A 23763-nucleotide genomic window follows, 5' to 3' on the forward strand; every position below is an offset into this window, starting at 1 on the left:
ACTTTGACCATGAGGCTACCAATCGCCCCTGGTAGTGGAAATAAGAAATGGGTTGCATGTTCTGAAACGTAAGATACGAATGGGAAAACATGGCGTCGAGCAGGTGTACATTTTCCAGCCTGGACGTATACGAACCAACAATCCAGGGTCCATTTCTGCTGCCACCCGCCGTGATGTTGCTGGAATATTGCTATAAGTGGGAAAAAACCATACTCAATCACTCATCAAGACGCCCATTCCGCACTGAAAACGTGCCATTAAGCCGTTGCTACGTAAACGGGCACTGATTACACAGACTTTGTGTTGATACGGTGATACGATGTCTACAACATCAGGCCTCCTGGCGAATTACGAGCATGGTTCGACAAAATTTATTTGCAGGTAAATAGGTAAATATATTGCCGGTTCAGTGTAAAACTCCATCGGAAGTATTCATCCTCGAATATCCAATGTACCATGTGTCCGTTCTCTTATAGTAAACAGTCTGGAACCGGGAATCGTGTTGAACACCTAGTCACGTGATACGATGCTAAAATTACCTATACACTCCAATTACAACGTGTGCGAAATAAAATCTACGGAGGGCTGGTGATGTTAGATCGATTATCACGTTACTTCTCACAGTTGACGATATGTACAAAGGAATAAGTAAAAGTATAGTAGGTGTTGGACGATACTTTAGTGGTTTAACTCTACACTTAGGAATACCCAGCATTCCTTTCAAAAAAGAGCCCCAGTAAGGGTGATTCAGAACACGGGCTTGTATTGGTGAAAATAATACATCCTGGGTCCAATATGTATTTGGATGTTAGTGTACGCTTGTTGGACACAGGACGTATTATTTTCAGCAATACAAGCCCCTGTGAACATGGGGATCATTGCAGCCAATAGCTTTAGCACCACAGGAAGGGTTGAGCAAAGGGAAACATTGCTGTTGGGACTACGAGATAAATAAGCGAGTGAGTGAGTGAGTGAGTGATTAAGTTTGGTTTTAAGTCGCTTCTAGCAATATTCCAGCAATATGACGGCGGGAGACACCAGACATAGGCTTTACACATTTCACCCATGTGGGGAATCGAACCGGATCTACAGCGTGACGAGTGGACGCTTTAACAAGTATAGCTAGTCAGGGCACGAAACTAGACAGAGGAAACACAAGGGAGGAGAGAAAGACAGAACAGTAGAATTGAGACCGTGACGTCAGAGTTAATAAATCGATACAAGAAATCTTCCCAGGGGCGGATACAGTTTTTTTTTAAAAGAGGGGGTGCACACTATTGAGAAAATTGGTGGTGGGTCTCTGTGTGTGTGCGTGCCCATTTCCTTTTCATCCGAGTTTCAATGGTCACGTAACAAATGTGTTATGTCTCCCCCCCCCCCTCTCCAGTTTGTTAAGATCGCGTAAGACAGTGGGCCCGGATCATTCTCTTAAGTGTTTGCTACTGGTCTTGATACCTTAGCAGATTTACACGAACTCTCCTCCAGCAAACAAACTAGAGCCTCGGCAACTCTTGTATTTGTTTGTGGGATTTCCTGAGTAACGGTAGCGGCATTTATTTCCCTGTGACCCTGAAGGACGGTCATCACAAACTATCAGTGAGTAATTTGCACTGCCGTGAAGGAGACAATACATTACATACATTAATCAGTTGATACAGATCTGCAATTTCGATCTATGGCAAAGGAACACTGCGAACGCCCCTGTCTTTTAGGCTACCGCAATGAATTTGTGAGTCAATGATTTCTGTTTACAGCCAGACCCGGAAGTCTCGGGGAAGACATTGGACTGCACATGATCAGGTTCGGACCAGACAATCCAGTGGCTGTTGTTGTGATTAATGATCCACACCACAAGTACAATGGCACTTCCTCAGTCAGTCATTGATTCATCTTCCTGATCAAATAAAATTCTTCTTCTGACTAACATAGGTTGAAGACAGAGAAAAGACAAAAATGTAGTCAAACACATCAAAAGGTAGCATAATATACAGAAAGACAAAAAGTAGCCCAACACACCTACAGACAAAAAATTGTCCAACACACAGACAGACAAAGAGTTGTTCAACACACAGTAGGACAAAAAGAAGTCCAACACACAGAAAGACAAAAAGTAGACCAACACACAGTAAGACAAAAAGTTGTCCAACGCACAGAAAGACAAAGACTTGTCCATCGCTCAGAAATACAAAAAGTAGTCCCAACATAAAGAAAGACAAAAAGTTGTCCAACACACAGAAATGTAGAAAACTATAGTAAAATCTGCAAACATTTTGCCACCCCCAAATGTAGTGCCACCTAATATTCAAGATCTTTACAATCGTCTACTGCTAGACACATAATAGATGATCCTGCGCACTAAACGCATTTGTGACAAGAAAGGCGGTACAACGAATTGGGCGAGTACACTTGGCTGCTACAGGTAGCTTGACGATTATGCACTTGCAATACATGCTAACCGTGACATTAAATCAACACCGCTACTAATTAACACCTGTCTCGCTACTGTTTTACACCTGTCACAATACTGTTAAACAGATTTCAGTTGTAGTTAAAAATGTCCAAGTTAGGAAAACATGGGCAAACAGTTCATTCTCAGGCAAGGGAGATAGCATACAATGTTATCATGTATATGGACAAACATTGTGCAACCAAAGCAGATTCTCTTTTACAAAGTAGCCTTGCTACTGGACTCTCAACGGCAACTTTAAAGCGCATTAAGGCAGAAGGTGGTAGGAGTGCGAGTGGACCTACATTTATCAGTCCCACCAAGTTGCGCAAACGCAAAACTTGCAGTTACAAACTAGATGATTTCGACCGGCGTGCAGTCCGTCAATTTGTACAAAGTTTAGATGGCGTAAAAACAACAACTACCCACTCTGGATACGATGTATGATATGGCAAAGTGCCAGGTGAACTACAAGGGTTCAAAGGAAAGTTTTCGAAAAAATCTCAAAGACATGGGGTTTAGGTGGCGAAAAACGCAGTCAAACCGTAAACTTTTTAATGGAACGTAAAGACATTGTTTCCAAGCGTTTGCAATACTTGCGTGCAATAAAGAAATACAGAGAAGAAAATCGACCACTCATCTTTATCGATGAAACATGGTTGCATGTACACCACATTGTCCCAAAGTGTTGGCAACTTGAGGGTGAAGTCGTAATAAATGGGGTTCAACCTCTGTCTGGCACCGGACCTCGGGTTATTGTGGTTCATGCCGGGCCTCGGGTTATTGTTCCAAATGCTTTGCTTGTTTTTGATTCCAAACTCAAATCAGCAGACTGTCATGACGAGATGAACTTTGATAATTTTTCCAAATGGCTCCAGGAAAAGATGATCCCAAACCTTCCACTGCACTCTGTCATCGTTATGGATAATGCACCATATCATAGCAAGCAAGTGGACAAATGTCCGACAACCGCTAACAGAAAAGATGACATAAAAGCGTGGTTACAAATGCACAATATCTCATTTGATGAGAAAATGCTTAAAGCCGAACTATTGTTTCTTGCAAAATCCAACAAATCGGGCCCTGTCTACAGAGTAGACACGATGTTGAAGCAACATGGTCATGATGTACTACGTCTCCCTCCATACCACGCAGAACTAAACCCGATTGAGTTAATTTGGGCAAATGTGAAAAATTATGTCGCTTCACAAAACTTGCAATTCCCAAAAAGTTCCTTAAGAGTTGCCATAAATGAAAGGATGTCTGCAATCGGTGCAAAAGAATGGTCGGAATGTTGTGAACATGTTAAAACAATTGAAGATGGTTACTGGCAACGCGAAATCGCAGCAGAAAGGGAAATTGACAGACTAGTGATTGACGTAGGACTTGCAAGTGATTCAGACACCGAGACTGATTCAGAGAGTGATAATTAAAGCATAAATCAGTAAGTCCGCCTAATTTTCCAGCATTGTTGTGTCTTGTATAATAATTGACACATACTATATCAGGTTTTTACTGTTCCCATACTTTGTCATAAAAAAGAGTAATCTTTGGTGAGTTGTCTGCATTTTATCTTTTTTAGTCACTGATAAATCTACTGAGTCTGGTATTGAGTAATCCCCAAACCGACAAATTTGTGTACAAAGATATTTCTCACTGACTTATCAATGTCAATAGGTATTTTCAGCTTTCTGTACACAATTTTGGTGACCATAACAAAAATATGACAGAAATTTGGAAATATTGTTTGATTACTAACCATTTCTCTGGAACCGGTTATATAAATTTCCAAGACATGTATTCCCGGTCGATCACCAGCGGAATTATAGACGAAAATCAGCCCGTACAGAGAAATAGGAACAAAATTATGGGATAAAAATATTTCCCCCTTGCTACTCTGATTTAGCCACCACCATTCAGTAACAGATAACTTTTAACATATTAAAAAGTTAAATGAAACACAATTAACTATATGTAGTTATTATCTATTTAATATTTAGCAGACGAAAAGTCAACTTTACCCATTAAAACAACACCGCATATTCCTTCGAATGATAAGACTGTAATTTCAGGCATAAGATACTGACATTCCACGCTAACCTCTAGTTAAGACGAAGACAAATAGATGATTGGGGCATTGACAAGCATTTTAGATATTCAACAATTTTGCTTTATTTTGTTGTTGATTCAATTCGATGGGATTGTACCTGTTCCCAAATCGAGTGTGCTATAACAATTCATGCGTGAAACGCACGGGCAAAATGAACTTCTCGATATTTATCAGACAACCTGTCTCCCTCTTGTTGCAAGTGGATCGTTCTGTGGTGCGTTCCCAAGTATGCAAATTGGGGTCATTTGTCAGGTCGTGGATCATCTTATATGTGTTTACCAGTAGATGGTCTAGGTGACCTGCAGAGGAGTCTACAAATATGTTGGCAGCAGCTCTACATATGCTGCGAAGTAAAGAAAACAAGAAAGCATCTAGTATTCTAGGTTTGTTTGAAGAAGGGGAAGAAGAAAAATTGGAAGAGATTGTGTTGAGAAATGAGGCATACAAAATATTGGAAATATGCTAGAAACTATACAAAAAAAAGGACATGCATATCTATTTCTGCTCTGGCACTAGTCTGCCATAGTGTTTAGGCTGTTTCAAAATGGACACCAATGACCTCCAAATCCGGTCATGATGAAACATTCATTTCATCAGAGAATGTATCGAAAACATCAGACCAATTCTGGAAAAAAAAGTTCTGTCATTTTTGTCTCCAAAATACAAAAAGTTACCTCACAAACAATTATTTTGTTTGATTATCAGGGTTGTATAAAAATTCTGGAATCTGATGAAATTCCTGATTCACTTTCACTTCTCTAGGATTGTACACTTATGATGACAGGTTGAATGGCAGTATACTCTAAACCACTTTTTATCCAGTACTTATTCTCCATTTCATATTTGACACAGTTTTGTCAGATTCTGGTGTTATTTAACTGAAAGTTTTGTGCGTTCATGTTCACAATAAAAATATGATGTGACATTGAGATTGACATGCACTGATAGAGGGGAGATAAAACTTTGAGAGGAATGGGTCTGGCTCAATAGATGCTCAGCCCATGTACCTGTTATGAGAGAACCCACTTGCATCAAGCTCCTCACAGTGAAAGCTCCTGTACAGACTTCCCCATTCTACTGCTGTCACAGCTCCCCTCTTGGAAACTCCCCTCCCCTCCTAACAATCACAACAATCAATATGTAACAGTCTAAACTAGAGACACAACACAAGCTTTATAAAGGATCTTTATTTATGAATCCTTCTTGGATGAGGTAGTCATACAGTTTTCTAGTCTTGTTGACATCAATCTTGATAAGTGTTCGGGCCTGGGCTAACTTGAGACACCCGATTCTCTGACACTCCGTCATTAGAACCCTCTTGAATCCACAAAAAGCTTCTGGCACTAGTCGAACCGATGCACACAACTGGAACACAAGAAGTGAGGACCTTAACTACGAGGGCAGCACAAAATACATTTGATGCCGCAAAGTGGCTGAGGAATTTGGAAGGTCCGGAGGCAGGACGCCTACAAATTTTTTTAAATTAGATGCTCTCAGATGCCATGTTCTGCTATGTGAAGGTAAAATGACTCTATTTATGTAACCTACAATTTTGTTTGAAATAGTTTTTTCCTGCAACATTTGACCAAACTTTTTTTTTGCTTTTAAAGAAAAGCGTTGTCTTGTTCAAAATTGTAGCAATTTAAGTACAGATATTAATGTAAATTAGTTGTGTTTCTGAATTCAGTTGACAGTCCAGAAATTGCTTGTGAAAAGTTTGTCACATGCATGATGTCTTCAGACAGACAGACATCCATCCTTAATTTTACTTCTCTTTCTGTGACACATCCTCCTCGAAAAGTGTGTTAGTAGATGGGAGCGGGGAAGGAGTGGGGAAGGAGCGGGGAGGGAGGGAGGGAAGGACAGACCGACAGACAGACAGACATCCATAGCTTTATCTCTCTTTTTTTCTGTAAAAGCTCCTAAAGGCTGTCTGACTAAGTGGGTTGTAAGACTGACAGACTGACAGACAGATAGACAGATTTCACAAACTTTACCTCTCTTTCTTTCTGTGACAGTTTCTCCTGGCCTGGTAGTCCAGATATATCAAGGGGAGGAGCTGATTTTCGTGCTGGAATGAAAAGCAGAGAATTTCAAAAATTAAAAATCGAACACTGACTACAGAATACACTGCTACAAAATAATGACTGGCAGCATATATGCCTTGGGGTTTCTGTTGATATGGTTACCATTAGCTAATATTTCCGCAAGATGACATCCTTGAATATCGCCAAAAACACTATTTTCAGAACCTGCTTACTCACTGTTGTCATGGTTATAATGTGTGCATCATGCGGAAGCGAGCATATGCTAAACAGCATTCAGAATTGTTTGGGGACGAACATTTTCGAGATAAAAAGTTCAAAAGGTATGTACAAATGTCCACTTTTGTGATTTGGTAAGCAGTGTTCTGATTGGTCAATCACAAATGTTACCTAATGCAACCTCCCATATGGCTCCGTTAGACTCAGTAATGGAGTGTAACGAAAAGTACTGAGGCTAAGTTTACTTACACTGTCCAGACATCATGAGCACTGATCTAAGCAACTGGGATACTGAACACAAACATCAATCACTTCAGCAAAGCGGACTGGCCAGTACAGTAGCCTCTAAAGTGAGTCAGTTTAGTGTTACGTAATAATTAGTTTGTATCGAGTCCGGATGAGACAATCCAGTGATCAACATCAAGAGCACTGATATACACAATTGGGATACAATGGGATAGACACGTGCGAACCAAGGCAGCAATCCTGGCCATCCAATCCTGTCAGTCGCCTCTTACAACAAGCATGCGTTGCTGATGACCAATTCAGCATTGTGTTCCCCCAATAGAGATCTGATGAAACTTACGAGCAGCAGGGAGAGATAGGGGAATGCCTTTAGACACATTATCCAGAGCAACTTGACGATTCAGCCAGGACTGACAAGCAGACTCATCCTAGGATAAACAAAAACATTTAATACAGAAGAAACAAACAAATCATGTTAATCATAAACTACAGGTATTGTTCTGTCTAGTGCCCCAACTGAAGTCAATGAGTGAGTTTACATATCTGTTTCTAACAGCAATTGTCTGGAAGGTTTGAATGAGTGAGTGAGTTTAGTTTTACGCCACACTCAGTTATATGGTGGCACTCTGTAAATAATCAAGTCTGGACCAGACAATCCAGTGATCAACAACATCAGCATTGATCTACGCAAATGGGTACCAAGTCAGCGAGCCCGACCACCCGATCCAGTTAGATGCCTCCTACGAGAAGCACAGTCACCTTTCCCCGCATCTTCATGTGAGTGAGTGATTGAGTGAGTGAATGAGTGAGTGAGCATGGTTTTATGGCTCTCTTAGCAATATCCCAGCAAATATCACAGCAGATGACAAAAGAAAAAGGCTTCATGCATTGTACCCATGTGGGATGTTGGGAATCACAGCCAGATCTTCAGCATGACAAGTTAATGCTTTAACCACTAGGATACCATCCTCCACATATCTGCAAGGGGAACAGTGGTTTCACCCTAGGCCACATCACAACATATTTTTCAAGCCACCTGGTGACTGATATTAAGAGGATACAAAAAGGACTCCTGACATCACAATCAGTTTACTGTGTTTTTCATATTTGACTGTGGCATGGCATATCATGGGGCTTGTAATGGTATCTTTCAGCAGAATTCAATGTCATTGATACCAAGGGAGATAACTGCTCTTGTACTATGGAAGTATGTAGTAGAGATGACTGTTGCTATCTTCTCAGTAAGTAAGATCTAAATCCTGTTGCAACAGGGGTAAGCACTTAAAAAGCAGAGTTTGTTTGGATCTGTACTAGCAGCATGTGCATGAACTAACTAGAAATCTGTACTATCATGGATAAAGACATCTCATAATCTCTGGACTATATGTTCTGATAAATCTCCACTAGTACCCGGAATGCATCTACAGCTTGGCCTGATAATTGTATCACCTCCCTTTGCTGGATCCACCTTCTCACAATCAGGTAAGCCATTACAACTAACGTTGCCAGTGTCAACAAATATGACGTCTGCAGCCGTGAATGTTTGCTCGCTGTGTGACTTCAATAACAATTTAATAAAACCACTAATAATTTATTAAAACATAAATCAAATTGACAGGTCAAGAACTCTGTTTATCTCTTTCACAATTGTGTGGCCAAGTATAATCTGTTAGATAAAAGAAGCAGCACAGAGTTACGATATAAGCCTTGTGATTGGTATGCATAACTTCTCAGATACCTGACTGGATAAAAAAGCCAGCAAAGGGAGGTAATAAAATTATCGGTCCGAGTCATAAATGCATTATCGAGATTATCGAGGATGGGACAAACAGTGGCATGGATACCTGACCTTGCAGAGCAGTCCCTCCTGGGTTCCACAGCAAATTTTTAAGAATTCCGTGGCAAATTTAAGCAAATTCTGTTGCCCCTGTTTCAATATTCTGCAAAACATTCTGCGGCTATAACATCTAGAAAAAACTACAAAAATATTATCTAGACCTTCATAGTTTAAGTCAACAGTATGTACCACATCTTGAGTAAGTTTGATGACAAAGCAACAACACCTCTGTGTTTGAGAATTTCTATTTCTCTCACACAGTTGTAACTTTGATGCAGAGTGCGGTTTTTAAAATAAGCAAATTCCGGAGCAGAAGAGCGGCAAATTCTGCACAGATTCTGCATGCAAATGCATTTTCTGCAGACCAGACGTTTTTCTGCATGGCAAGGTAAATTCCGCGATTTTTTCTGCAACCACGGAATCGCAGAATCCAGGAGGGACTGGTAGAGGCATCAGTGGACATGTCTCATGAACATGATATATCCTCTACTGAAGCAACAACAGTAGCCTTGAACCCAGTCAAACCCATCTCTCAGAGTATTCTGGGAAGAGGACACAGGTGAAGAGGACAGACCTGAATATGTGAGAGGATATCTTTCAGCAGGTGGCGTTTGTTCTGTGTGACGGTGCGCCTGGACTTCAGCATACTGTATATCTTCATGTGTCGGAATCGCGTGAGTCCATTCTCCCTGTATTCCTGGAGCTTGCGGATGTCATTCTTCAGTTCCTGCTCATCTGGAATAAACATGATGAAGCAGGGATTATCATAACAACCTGCAAACATGAACACACATGAAATATTTCATAACTGAAGGCAATACTGGTAGATGTAACACTACCTCCTGGAAATGTAAACAGATCTGATATACTGAAGCAGACGTATCACTACCTCCTGCAAATGTAAACAATTTTGGCATACTGAAGCACACGTATCACTACCTCCTGCAAATGTAAACAATTTTGGCATACTGAAGCAGACGTATCACTACCTCCTGCAAATGTAAACAATTTTGGCATACTGAAGCAGACGTATCACAACCTCCTGCAAATGTAAAGAAGTCTGATATACAGAAGCAGATATATCACTACCTCCTGCAAAAAAGTCTGGTGGCTGAGCGGACTAGGCGGTGGACTTTGTGTGCTGGTGAATAGGTGCCTGACTCTGGGGGTGTGGGTTTGAATCCTGGATGGGACTCGCCCCCCCCCCCCCCCATCAAAAGTACTTGATTTTGTACTTCATTGAGAAAGCGTAATCCGACGCTCCAAAGCTGATATTTTACAAGCACCACAAATTGTGAAACAAGCTTGATGCACTATAACACAATAGGCAATATTCTAGCTATATCATTACCTCTGGGTATGTGACAACAGCAGTAAACTCAACACAATCAGCAAACGAAAAAATAATGTATCATATAGGGTACTAAACTATGTCCTGAATTATGGCAAAATGTAAACTAAATCCTCAGTTAAAGGGTTTGTGAACCTATTCCAACCTTAATAGTTATAAAGCAAGGAAGATAAGTCCTGAATTTTTGTATTTGTAAGAGGGACACTAGCTTATTTGGTCTATAAGTCAAGTCCTGGCACCTGCACAAGGGTTCTGTTGTCATGTTAGAGTTACTTCCCTTTAACGTCACAGCACTAGAGGGTAACTGTTGGCATGATATGGGAACAGTCATGTATTATTGGTGTGGTTGGATCAGATACAACAAGCATTGCCACTAAGGTGACAAAAGTCCCCTGCCTCAAATTATCAAATCAACCTTAAAAAGTAAAGAAACTACTGAAAGTGATGGTCATAAATTAAGATGACCTCTAATGGAGGTTACGACAAAAGACTCATATTTAACTTAGGTCAGGAGAAAAAGGACACATAATCAGAATTTCAATTGCTTTAGCATTCTGACTTTTGGATTCGGCTATCCAAGAAGATGAAATTATGGGTTGGGGCGTCATAAGTATGTGAAAGAGCCCCATCTAGTCCCAGGAAATGTTCGGGAAAAAAACCCCAAGTATTCTCCTTATAGAAACTGTATGCTACAAAAAATACACTGTCCCCAGAATATTAAAACAAGAGCCATCAGAAGATGACATATCCCCCCGGCCCCCACATATTTGAAAGGACAAATCATCTGACAGTTACTTATTGTGTTTTTAGACCATGTCTGAATTGTTTCCATGGAATTCATGAAAAGCATAAATGCCACATATATGTAATCAGAAAAAGTCACCATTTCAAGATCTGTCTCATATATCTGCCAAGATCTTTTGAAAAATATGAAATGGTTTTCGAGTTGTGCTCCTGAAACAAAGTCTGCAACGTGCTGATGGAACTGAGAAAATAATACATCACAAAAACCTGTAAATACCAAAAGGCACCACTTTAGGGTCTGGCACACATATCTACCAAGTTACACTGACAGATATTAAGAAGTTTTTGAGTTGTGCTCTGGAAACGAAACATCTCACTTTAGAGACAAAGTCTGAATCGTTTCCATGGAAACCGAGAAACCAGGAAATCACAGAAACCTGTAACTAGCAAAAGGCACCACTTTAGGTTCCAACTGATATATCTACCAAGTTTTGCAGAAAAATATTGAACAGTTTTTGAGTTCTGCTCCGGAAATGAGGCCCATCTCTCCAATTTGAGACCAAGTCCAAAATGTTTCCATGGAAACGGCAAAAATAACATATCACAAAAACCTGTAAGTACCAAAAGGCACCACTTTAGGTTCTGACTGATGTATGTAACAAGTTTTGCAGAAAAATGTTGAATGGTTTTTGAGTTCTGCTCCGGAAACAAAGCCCACCTCACAATAAGACTAACACCAAAATGTTCCATGGAAAAACAAAAAAAATGAAAGTGCCAAAACACTGTAAATAGCAAAAGGCACAACTATGGGTTGATCTCATTATATGTATCAAGTTTGGTCTAAATATTGAACGGTTTCTGAGTTATGCTCCGGAAACAAAATGATTACGGACGAACGGACAGACGACAGACGGGGGGATAGAAAAAAAACACTGGTCATAGTTTCAATTGAAAACAATATCTAGCTGTAATACAAACGGTGTACCACATTAGAATATGAAATGATCTGTCCTTTATAAAGCTTCGGGAGGACCATAATGACCATCAAACACAAAATAAATATCAAAGGATTTCTACATACGATTTAGTGATTCCAGGTACATGTCTGACTGCATTGGTGACTGTAGACGCATAAATACTCGCAAACCCTCCACAATATGTCGGATTGAACGCTCATAGCTGTGACTTAACTCTGGAAATTAACATACATAATTTCATCATTCACTGAACAACTGTTTGTTCCTTAACATCACATGAATTATTTTTTGGTATTATGACAGCTGGATGTAAATGAATGAATCTGAGAAGGACAGTGAAATGATTAACATTATAACAGATACTGTCCAGTACTGACCCATAGTGTTCACTACAGGCCATTACAGACACTCCAATTACCAACCCATACTATTTACTATAGGCCATTACAGACACTCCAATTACCAACCCATACTGTTTACTATAGGCCATTACAGACACTCCAATTACCAACCCATACCCTTTACTATAGGCCATTACAGACACTCCAATTACCAACCCATTCCCTTTACTATAGGCCATTACAGACACTCCAAATACCAACCCATACTGTTTACTATAGGCCATTACAGACGCTCCAATTACCAACCCATACTGTTTACCATAGGCCATTACAGACGCTCCAATTACCAACCCATACTGTTTACCATAGGCCATTACAGACACTCCAGTTAGTGACCCATACTGTTTACTATAGGCCACTACAGACACTCCAGTGACTGACCCATACTGTTTACTGTGGCCAATTGCAAACACCATAATATTACTGACCCATCAGTTTTCTGTAGTTGATCAACCCATAGTCACGTATTATTCTGCAACAGAAGACAGCCATGCTAAGTAAACATACATACATTTGGTGCCTGAACTTTGTGGCTTTGAATCCTGGATGGACAAGTATTGTACAGTCAAGTCTTGTTAATCCGACATCACTCATTGCACAGCAAATTGGCGGATTAACAATGATTTCAGACAAAATTATTGAGACAAAATTATGTTTATTCAATTTTTTACCAACAAAAGCATCAGATAAAGCCAACTGTTGGATAAATGGGTCGGATTAATGAGACTTGACTGTATCTTTTACTTATGCAGTTGTCAATTATCAAAACTTCTAGAAAAGCATGTTTAGGGGACCACTGTGCACTGAGATCAAACCTCTTCCTGGGGAAAATGTGCAAGTCATTCAGTCAAGGTTAATGGTTTTAACATATTTATTCATTTGATCATGATGGGATTGGCAAACAAGTATAAATCATGCTCATATCAATACCGTTGACTAACAAAGATTTAGTTGCCGTTGTAATGTCAAGATATCAGGGAACGTATGTACAATAGAACTAAAAAGAGCTATTTTTTAAAACAATATTAAAATTCATTGCACAATCACCCGAACAGTGATAATACCTTACTTTTTTCTCCTTTGCCTTTCTTTAAGACAGCTGTTGTATATTTCAATCACTGCTGTTTTCAAATCTGCAAATAAAGAACTCATGTTCGTGAGTGAGTGAGTGAAACACAAACACATCTGTATTAAAACATTGCCACGACAGCCCTGACCTGACCCAAAGGAATGAAAACATTTATATACTTGTTCGGCACTTCAAACACAACCCAGTGGGATGTGAGTCAGAGCTGCCACCTGTGATGTGTACTACCTGTTGAAACCCATGGGTGAGGTCCAGGGAAATCAATCACCACAACAAAACAAAGTCATTAATATCCCCATCAACAGGAAAATACTCTTCATGAATATGTCTCCTATTTATGATTATTACTGTATGTTAATGTTTTGGTGTGCATATGGCAGAGTGGAAGGAGAGTATTGTAAGGTGTTACAGTTCTGCTCCAGAAAAGAACACTACCACCAAATTCAGTCGAGGTTGAACTTGTTGCCATGGAAACACAAACAATATTTTATTCAGATATCTAAACCCACCAAAAGGCACCACTCCAGAAAAGAGCACAACCATCAATTTCAGTCTAAGTAAAACGAGTTGTCATGGAAACCACTAAAAGTAAATTTCACACACTGGTGTAACATCCAAAAGGCACACTTTGGGATCATGGTGGACATGAAGAACATGTGTACCAACTTTGATTGGTTTGGGCGATCTGCCCTGAACAAGATAACATCCTCAAAGTCACAACCTAAGTCATGTTTCCATGGAAACTGCCAAAAGTAAAATTAATATCTTGGTCTAACCCCAAAAAGGGACATCTAGGGATCATGCTTGATATGTGTAACAAGTTTGATGCAGCTAGCATGTACATTTCAGGAGATCTGCTCCAGACAACATCTATATTGTCTACTATTCCTCAGCCTAAGTCATGTTTCCATGGAAACCATCAAAAATAAAATACATATCTGGGTCTAACCAACAACAGGCACATCTAGGGATCATGCTTGACATGTGAAACAAATTTGGTTAAGTTATCACAAATAGTTTAGAGATCTGCTTCGGACAAAGTATTGCGGACACATGGTCAGACGGATGGATGGACCAAACTCATTTCTATATAACCAAACTACTTTGTTGTTGAATTACTTACCTAGAGCTATGGCATAATATGGCAAAAAAACTTTGTAATGCAGTGTTTCCATTTTAATGTATATATTGGAATCAGGCTGGACCAATAAATTTGGAGGGTGTCGATCACCAAGTCTGTAAGACTACTAAAGCTATATTTCATCTAGTTTATAATTTCTCTGAATTCAAAATAAACTTGCTGAAGTAGCCCTCTACTAATGGGATCAGACATTTACTATTTTTGTGTGAGATGAGGTTCCCTTCTAAATTCACTATGCTATGTGCAAAGTCATTTGGCAGTTTGGCAGTTGTTCCAAAATGATTGATGTATTTTGTACCTCGAAATGTAACTAAAATCACTGTTGTCAGGAGAAATTACAAAAAATAATGATGTTATCCAATTGTTTCTTCCCCATGTGTTTGTCAAAATGGCAAATGGAGAGCAGATGACCCTCTCCAATTTTGTTAAAGTAATCGAAAAGTTCCGCTACTGAGGATGACAAAACAAACAACAGTAAGGGGCAAGAAAATGACTTAAGTTCCAACTGCAATCGGTCTTCAAAACTAAAACCAAGTAAATTGTGGAAATTTTATTCAGATTGGATGTCTGAATTTAAATGGCTCTGATACAAGGACAACGAAACCATAATATTTTGCAAGATCAGTAAATTAGGAAGTCGTGAGACATAGTAACCGGCTGTTAAAAACCCAGTGGAAACACTGCAATGCCAATTGGGCAAGTACACTGCAAATTGTGTTGCTGTAACTGATTCCATAATAAAACATATCAGTGCATTTACGTAATATGAAAATGCCCTGAAATGTGTATTATGTAGTTAATTGTTCTCAAATGGACAACGAGCATCAAAGAGATGCATTCCTGTTCACATTCACCTTCTTCAAGCTGATTTTCTCCATCATTCTCAAACTCAATGTGCTGAAGTTCCAGTTCAGCGAAGTTGTCATGTTCAATGCTGAAGTCTCCGCGAGCCGCCATATATCCAGCCATATCTATTGATAGAGCAGTGCCTTCACCTGGTCTCGGTGGGTCCTCTGAAACTGATGGCACGTTTCATGCTTACATACACATTGACAATCTGACATAATACCTGACAATTACACTGCATCCAGACATAGCTTTCAGTGATATAAGGGCCCCGTTGCTCAAGGGATTGTAGCGCTAAGGGGATCTAACTCCCATACTTTAACATACACTTACTACTGTCGTAGCGCCACGATTACTTTGAGGAACGGGGCCCTGATAACTACATTGGGGCTGCATGAACACATACCAAACTTATTTGCACATACTTGATGACTACACTGCTTCAAGCTTTCAGAGTGGTGTGACGACTACGTCAAATCTTAACACACATGTGAGGTATGTGATAACTACACTGTATACACAAATCACAGTTACGCTACCAACAGTTGTACACATACTTCAATATAATCAGTACTTACGCTTAAACACAATAGGAGATGGAAAATATGTGATCTTGGATTCTGGAAATTCTGAAAACACCAAAAATAGCAAAGTATATATAGATGTGATGTAGAAATCTCATCAGATATGCATAATGGGAATGTTAGAGAGTATGGGCAAAGTCAGTATTTAAAACATTTGCAAACACTGGAATAAAGTTTATGAGTCCCATAATTATCAAAGTTACTACACTTTGCACAAAAACAGTAAAGACCATTCTGTAAACTAGGTTTAAAATGAACAAGGTACAATGAATTGTTTTGTGGGCTGTCACTTAGAATATAGTGTTGACATATATCTATAATGAACTACAGCTATAAAAAACTAAAATAAATACCCTCATTTAGTTTGTTAAAGCTGTAGGTTGGGGTAAATCTTCCTTGATAATCACCAGGGTATAGGTTACGATAAATCTCTACTATACCATGGATGCATCTATGGCTTGGCCTGATAATTTTATTACCTCCCTTGGCTGACATTTTATCCAATCAGGTGTCTATGCTGGGAAGTTGAACATATCAATCACAACTCACTTTCACTTCTCAAATTATCTAACCGATTAAAGTTGGCAACACAAGAGATAATCTGAAAGAGGTAGAAGGAGTTCTTGCATATATTTTTTAAAATTTTCAGACCTGTCAATTTTTCCATGACTTCCCCCCAAATCTGGGTCACACAGTGAGCAAACCTTTGCAGCTGCAATCTTTATCTTTTTTGACACTGGCAAGCTCTGTTGCAACAATGGTGCTAAACATGCTGATTGACTGCTGTGAGAATGCAGAGTAGTAATAAAATCATTGGGCAGAGCATTAGATGCATCCTGGGTAGAGTGGAGATTTATCACAGCATATACCCCACAGGATCAAAGAGGATGACTGTAAACATATTTTCCAGTTTGTGTGTTGAGGTGGTCAGATTCCAAATTTCTTTGAACCTCTTGAACAAATCCTGGTTATGTTGAGAATAACTAAGCAAAGTTTCCAACTGAAGTGAACAATGTTCTCAAAGGGAATAAATTTTTAAAAAACTTAGGAGATTGGTTAAAACCAATGATCAACAGCATGAACATTGATCTACACCGCTGGGATACTATTACATGTCAACTAAGTCAGCAAACTTAACCACCTAATCCTGTTAGTTGCCTCTTGCAACAAGCATGAGTTACTCAAGATCAATTTTAACCCACATCTTCACAGGTATCGTAACGAGTAGAAGTGTCTTGAAGCTTGGGACCCGTGAAGGTCCCGTGGCAGAATAGGCCTTCAGCATCCCATGCTTGCCATAAAAGGCGACTATGCTTGTCGTAAGAGGCAACTAACGGGTCCGGGTGGTTATGAAAACAAAGGTCAGCCTTAAATACAAGTATTCACTGTTTGTTGTTTAGCTGCACCCAAGTCAGCAACATTCCAGCTATATTGCTAGTAAATATGGACCAGCCAATCCAGTGATCAGCATCATTGATCTATGCAATTGGGATGGGCTTTCACTGTGTTTCCCCAAGGTTTAATGCAACTGCTAATTTGCTATGCTTGTCGCAAGAGGCAACTAACGAGATCGGGTGATCAGGCTCGCTGACTTAGTTGACCTGTCTCACTGGTTCCCCACTGTGCAGATTGAAGCTCATGATGTTGATCACTGGATTGTCTGGTCCAGACTTGATTATTTACAGACCACCGCCATATAGCTGGAATATTGCTGAGTGCGGCATAAAGCTAAACTCACTCACTTACTCTTGAAGCTTGGTTTCAGACAAACAAACAATTAACCTCAAACTTTCATAATTTCTGGACCCATGAAGGTCCCGGGGTAGAATAGGCCTTCCAGAAACCCATGCTTGCCACAAAAGGCGACTATGCTTGTCGTAAGAGGCGACTAATGGGATCGGGTGGTCAGGCTCGCTGACTTGGTTGACACGTGTCATCGGTTCCCAATTGAGCAGATCGATGTTCATGTTGTTGATCACTGAATTGTCTGGTCCAGACTCGATTATTTACAGACCACCACCAAATAGCTGGAATTTTGCTGAGTGTGGTGTAAAACTAAACTCACTCACTCATCATTTCTGAACGCAATGTTTCACTATGTTGATTGTAAACCAGCGGCAATATTGGAGTCAGTAACTTACTGGGCAGTGCTTGGTGGGGACTGTCAATGTACCACTGGTTGTAATGCCTCTCACACTCTGAGCTACTCTTGTTTTTCATCTGCTGTGAAACTTCCCGCCTAAAGGGTGAATTAGGGAGCAAGTGACCACATTTCAATTTCAAGGAAGAGAGAGACTGTTCTTCTGTTCATGATAGGACACAACACAGCATATAAGATTACTTCATCAAAGACACTACTACATTTACAAACACTGGAGATCCATTTGACCAAGTGCTTTGTGTGCTTCCATACTTTAACATAAACAACAGTGGAACAGGTTCTTGAATGAAATCCCACCTGTTTTACTTCACTTAAAAAATCAAAGCAGTTGCCTTCACAATGACAACATTAAAGTAAATCTTTACTATTTTTATATCTTAAAGTTTTGCCTTGTTGCTTGTAGTTTTGATCATTTAACATACACCTTGAACCAGCTGGAACCAAGTATTCATTTTAAGACTACCTCAAAAGACACAAGCTTAAAATTACTGTTTGAAGGCGGATCTCTACATAACTATTGTCTAAAAAAGGTCTCTTTGCATGGTTGCTGACTCTAACAGACTTAGATTTCGGGACATATATCTTGAAACACAACAATGGTGCTAAACATGTTGAAAATGTTCATGGTATTTAAAATAAAAATATAAAAGTATGTTGAGATACAGTGGACAATCATGATAATAAAGGGTGCTGTGTCTGCAGGCATGCTGAGTTTGTGAAAACCCTACCAGTTCCCATATCCGTTCTCCTGGATGAGACTCAACAGTCTCTCCTCATCTTGAGCAGACCACTGACTCTCAAATAAGGGGAAGTCCTTCTTCTGAAACATCAATGTTACAATGAGTGAATTCATTGTACAATCTGGCAAAAAAACATTTGAAAAACTCACAACCATTCCTATGGAGTGAGTGAGTGAGTGAGTGAGTGAGTGAGTGAGTGAGTGAGTGAGTGAGTGAGTGAGTGAGTGAGTGAGTGAGTGAGTGAGTGAGTGAGTGAGTGAGTGAGTGAGTGGAAAAAAGGTACCAGCAAAAAAGCACTAACTTTTACTAGGAAGAAAAGTCCTCCCTGATTCAAGCAGCTAAAATCACATTTTTGCTGGACAAAAAGATCTCAAACAGTACTCCACAAGCCAGTTTGTTTAAATAATCTTGCTGTGGACAGTACTTATTCTTTGATTCAAGCAGGTAAACTCAGTACTTAACCCATGTCTTTTATACACAATCACTTTATGTTTTTTCTACAATAACTTTGATGTCAACATCCACTTAATCTGTTTTCTCAATAACAGGACTTTTTTTCCGAGGACTTTCATCTGGTACTTTATCAGCAGGAACTCTTCTTCTGAGGACTTTTTTCCCTATAGTTCAACACTTGCCTACCCCACCGCCCATTTAGGCACCAGCAAATACTATATTCTAGAGGTGAAATTTGAATCACTTCATTGTAAAAGACAATTCCTCTCTTGCATTGGCCGGAATAAGCAGGGTAAGATGGCAACAACAAAAGACAAGGCATCTCCTTACACAAATGGCATATGAGTGATTGCTTTCGTGACTCCCAAACTCTACACCTCGGGCGAAGCAGTGTAGACATAGTTGTACGTTGGGTTGACACTGTGTGCAGAGGATGAAGGGTTCTGTCAATGATGTGGTGCACGTGGGGCAGCTGGCAGTGTCTTCCTCCTCCATCACTGCAGTGATCTACCAACATAAACACAAACATCAAGATGCGAGTCCCTATGATAAATTTACAAAATATTTTACAAATAAAGTTGCTGAAAACTGAGAATCAGTAAGCAGGAACATGTGTTATGAGGATGTATTTTTGTTAATTTAGTTACTATGGGGTCATAAAACTTTAAAGCTCTTAGTTTGGATCTAAACTCACACCTTGAACAGTGTATTTTCACTTTCTAAGAGTGGAATGGGGAGTTATCAGCCTTTGCTTTGCTTGCAGTTAGTTTGATAGGATGCTGTAATCTTTGAGATGACTCTAGTACTTTCTAAATGTTAGTCGTGTGGCTTGGCTTGTGCTAGAATTCTCTCAAATTGTGTAATAGGTACATAAGGCACTGTTGTTGAAATGTCTGTAACTTCTACTTCGAATTTACTCTCATTTGTCTGCTAACATCAATGTTCCAACACTACATTTCAAGAGGCCTCTTCTACATTAAACTTTCACAACTGTCAACAATCTTCAATCCATACATCTGTTTTAACTGGGAATAACAATATTTTGGGGAGTTAATATTTTAGATTTGTGACCAAATATTTTAGTAAAGTAACTCAATAGTAATGTATTACAAATCTGTACTACAATTCACTGCAATCTTGCTTGTTTAATTGAATATAATAGACTTGCTTGTGTTTTATTTTGCTTGTTTAAAGGAAACTCACAAGCCGTTTATCTCTATCTCAATACTTTCTAAACGGTAACACATGACACTGGCAAAGTCGAACCATGACTTACAGGTACCACTTTTTGATCCTAAGGGAGTGGTCAATGTCCATGACTTACAGGTACCACTTTTTGATCCTAAGGAAGTGGTCAATGTCCATGACTTACAGGTACCACTTTTTGATCCTAAGGGAGTGGTCAATGTCCATGACTTACAGGTACCACTTTTTGATCCTAAGGGAGTGGTCAATGTCCATGACTTACAGGTACCACTTTTTGATCCTAAGGGAGTGGTCAATGTCCATGACTTACAGGTACCACTTTTTGATCCTAAGGGAGTGGTCAATGTCCATGACTTACAGGTACCACTTTTTGATCCTAAGGGAGTGGTCAATGTCTATAAATAGGAGCAAGGTTAATTGGAAGCTGTTTAAAAAATGAAACTCCTAAAGAGTCTTAATTATTAACATTTGCAAACATGACATAGTTATATTCTTTCAAACATACTAATTATACATTTGACCATTACTTATTATCAATAAATGGGAGGTGTGTCAGCAAAACATAACATGATGTAGTCCTTGGTACATAATACAGCCCCTTAGCCCAAGTCCTTTGGTGCTAGTTATAAGGAACGGTATTTTGTTTGGATTGTCCAACATGTTCATCCATTTGATAAAATGTGACATGTGGAAAAAACATAAATGTTTATCAAGTTCCATGGAAACACATTGCTCCTGCCAATGGGCAGCAACCCCAGGTGGTGGTCAGTAGGGAACAGGTCAAAAGAGACAAAGGACGAAAGGGCCAAAATTGGAAGTCAAAAGGGCTAAAGTAACGTCAAAGAGGCAAGTTAAAAATCAAAAAGGCCAAGGGTATGTCAAAAGGGCTTCAGATTTAAGTCAAAAGGGCCAAATGTTTTGAAAATAGTAAGATTAGAAAGAAATTGATTACATGTTGTTGCATGAGTCTCTCATGATTGTTTATTTGAAACATCTTATCACTTGTGACAATTACACTTGTCAGTAAACAAAACAAGATTAATTTTAATTAGTTGTGAATTGTCTCATGACTCGTAATGCTATATAAGATGAACAGTTCAACCAATTCAAATTGGTAACCATGAACTATTGCACAAGTGTTCATGGATTTATGGCCCCACCACACACGTGGAATGATTGACAATGTCTGTAGTGAACTTGTGTATTGATGTCAATTAGGGGTGAAATAGTATACTGCTGTATTTGTAGAACTGCAGTATTTTGCCTTTGGTTCGGTATAACGTTACGTAAAAGTAAATCAATTTTCATACCATCATTTCTATCTAGTAATAAAATGACAAAGGAGACGCTTATTTTTCCCCATATTATTTTCCAATGTAATGTTTGGCTCTAGTCAAATTTATGCCATATGATCAGATCTCATTTACCAAACTGAACTGAAGGCCTTGTACCGCAATATCTACCCTACCGTGGTAAGGGCATACTGTTTCAACCCAATGTGTGTAGTGAGCTTCAAAGATATGTAAATTACGAACATTTGAAATTCTTATGAATATTTGATCCCACATAAACACCTAAATGCACGATGAACACACTGTGTATTATGTCTATAAATTGATACAAGATATAAAAAGATATTAGTCTGGGGTGCAGGCTAAAACGTCACCACAGCAAAACGGCACCTGGTGAAAACGTCACCATTTGGACAGAACGGAACCTTCCCTTTGCGAAAACGGCTACAAATGTTATGGCGAAAACAGCTACAAATGTTACGGCGAAAACGTCGCCATATACAATTTAAAAAAGGATGAACATTGATATTATGACTTTATTGTATTGTGAACTTTGGATAAACATTTAGTGTTTCATAAATAGACTTTGTGAAATAAAAACATATATATTAGGTAAGTAGACTTTATTGGATTGTGAACTTTGGATGAACATTGATATGATCACTTTAGTGTTTCATAAATAGACTTTGTGAAATTAAAACATATATATTACCTAAATATAAATAAAAATATATCAGGTAAGTATGCCAATCAACATTCAATGCTCAGCAGAACACTCACCAATACTGCAAGCATTGGAAAGTGTTTCCCAAGTTGCTTGCATTATGTTTAGATAACAAATGCGTCTACTCAGCCGACAATGATTGGAAAGAGCTTCTCATACCCAAGCTGCTTGCATTATGTTTAGATAACAAACGTGTCTACTCTGCCCACAGTGATTGGAAAGTGCTTCTCATACCCAAGCTGCTTGCAGTATGTTTAGATAATAAATGCGTCTACTCTGTCGACAATGATTGAAAAGTAAAAACATTGCATCCTTCAAACTGTATTTAAAACACAGACATGTACCTGATACACATCATTCATCACAATGTCTCACCACTGTGTTGTATGCGATAAGACTGTCCGAAGAAATCAACATGCTGTGTCTTATGGTGCGAGCTATGGTGATCTCTCCTTGTCCCAACTGACGAGATGTGCGGCAATTCCTTCCATTGAGTTAACAAAACTCTATCTCAACTTGAAATAAACATCTAAACATTACAAACAACTAAACAATAAAGTCAACATAATAATAAAGTCAATATAATATTGATATATGGTGACGCTTTAGCCCATTAATTAGTCGCCATTTTCGCCAATTTGGTGCCGTTCTGCTGTGGTGCCGTTTTAGCTATAACCCTTAGTCTGTATGTTCTTATTTGAATTTGATCTATGGCCTTGTTGACATTCATTTGTTCCTTTTGACTACAACCCGTCAGTATAGACATACTTGATAGCGGTCATATAGTATTAAATGTGTTGGATTATAAGTCATTTGTATAACTTCTTACTTGGAGGGCCTGTTCGATAACTGAAATCAGAAACGTCGGTGCGCGAAAACCGATGACATGTGACGCTTATACCAAAACATAATGGGAAAGACATTTGTCATGTCGTTGTCATGTATTGAAGTTAATGAATGTGTATAAATGACATTCATGTCATAATAAATGTTAAAATAAGGTACCTTTCATCTGCTAAATCTAAAATGTTCCTGAAAATTCAACGATATGACAGAAATCGCTTAAGACGGATCCCTAACTTCCGGTTGAATATTGTTATCTCACCTACAAAAGAGTTCTAATAATTGGAATCGATAAATATTGCTAAAATGA

General features: G+C 39.1%; 1 protein-coding gene across 1 annotated transcript; it reads right to left on the reverse strand.

Annotated features, from left to right (window-relative positions):
• Window positions 1-5728: 5728 nt before the first annotated feature.
• LOC137283227 (transcriptional adapter 2-alpha-like) lies at window positions 5729-23719 on the reverse strand. The gene is made up of 13 exons (XM_067814662.1): window positions 23616-23719; window positions 19719-19895; window positions 18924-19015; window positions 18176-18273; window positions 16029-16079; window positions 15459-15623; window positions 13446-13509; window positions 12805-12848; window positions 12080-12190; window positions 9478-9638; window positions 7407-7494; window positions 6554-6627; window positions 5729-5921 (listed from the first exon to the last, which is right to left on the reverse strand). The coding sequence occupies exons 2-13, from the start codon at window positions 19881-19883 to the stop codon at window positions 5730-5732; spliced, it is 1305 nt and encodes a 434-aa protein (XP_067670763.1). The 5' UTR covers window positions 19884-19895; window positions 23616-23719; the 3' UTR covers window position 5729.
• Window positions 23720-23763: the final 44 nt, after the last annotated feature.

Source organism: Haliotis asinina, chromosome 1, assembly GCF_037392515.1.
Source record: "Haliotis asinina isolate JCU_RB_2024 chromosome 1, JCU_Hal_asi_v2, whole genome shotgun sequence".
NCBI classification, from domain to species: Eukaryota; Metazoa; Mollusca; class Gastropoda; order Lepetellida; family Haliotidae; genus Haliotis; species Haliotis asinina.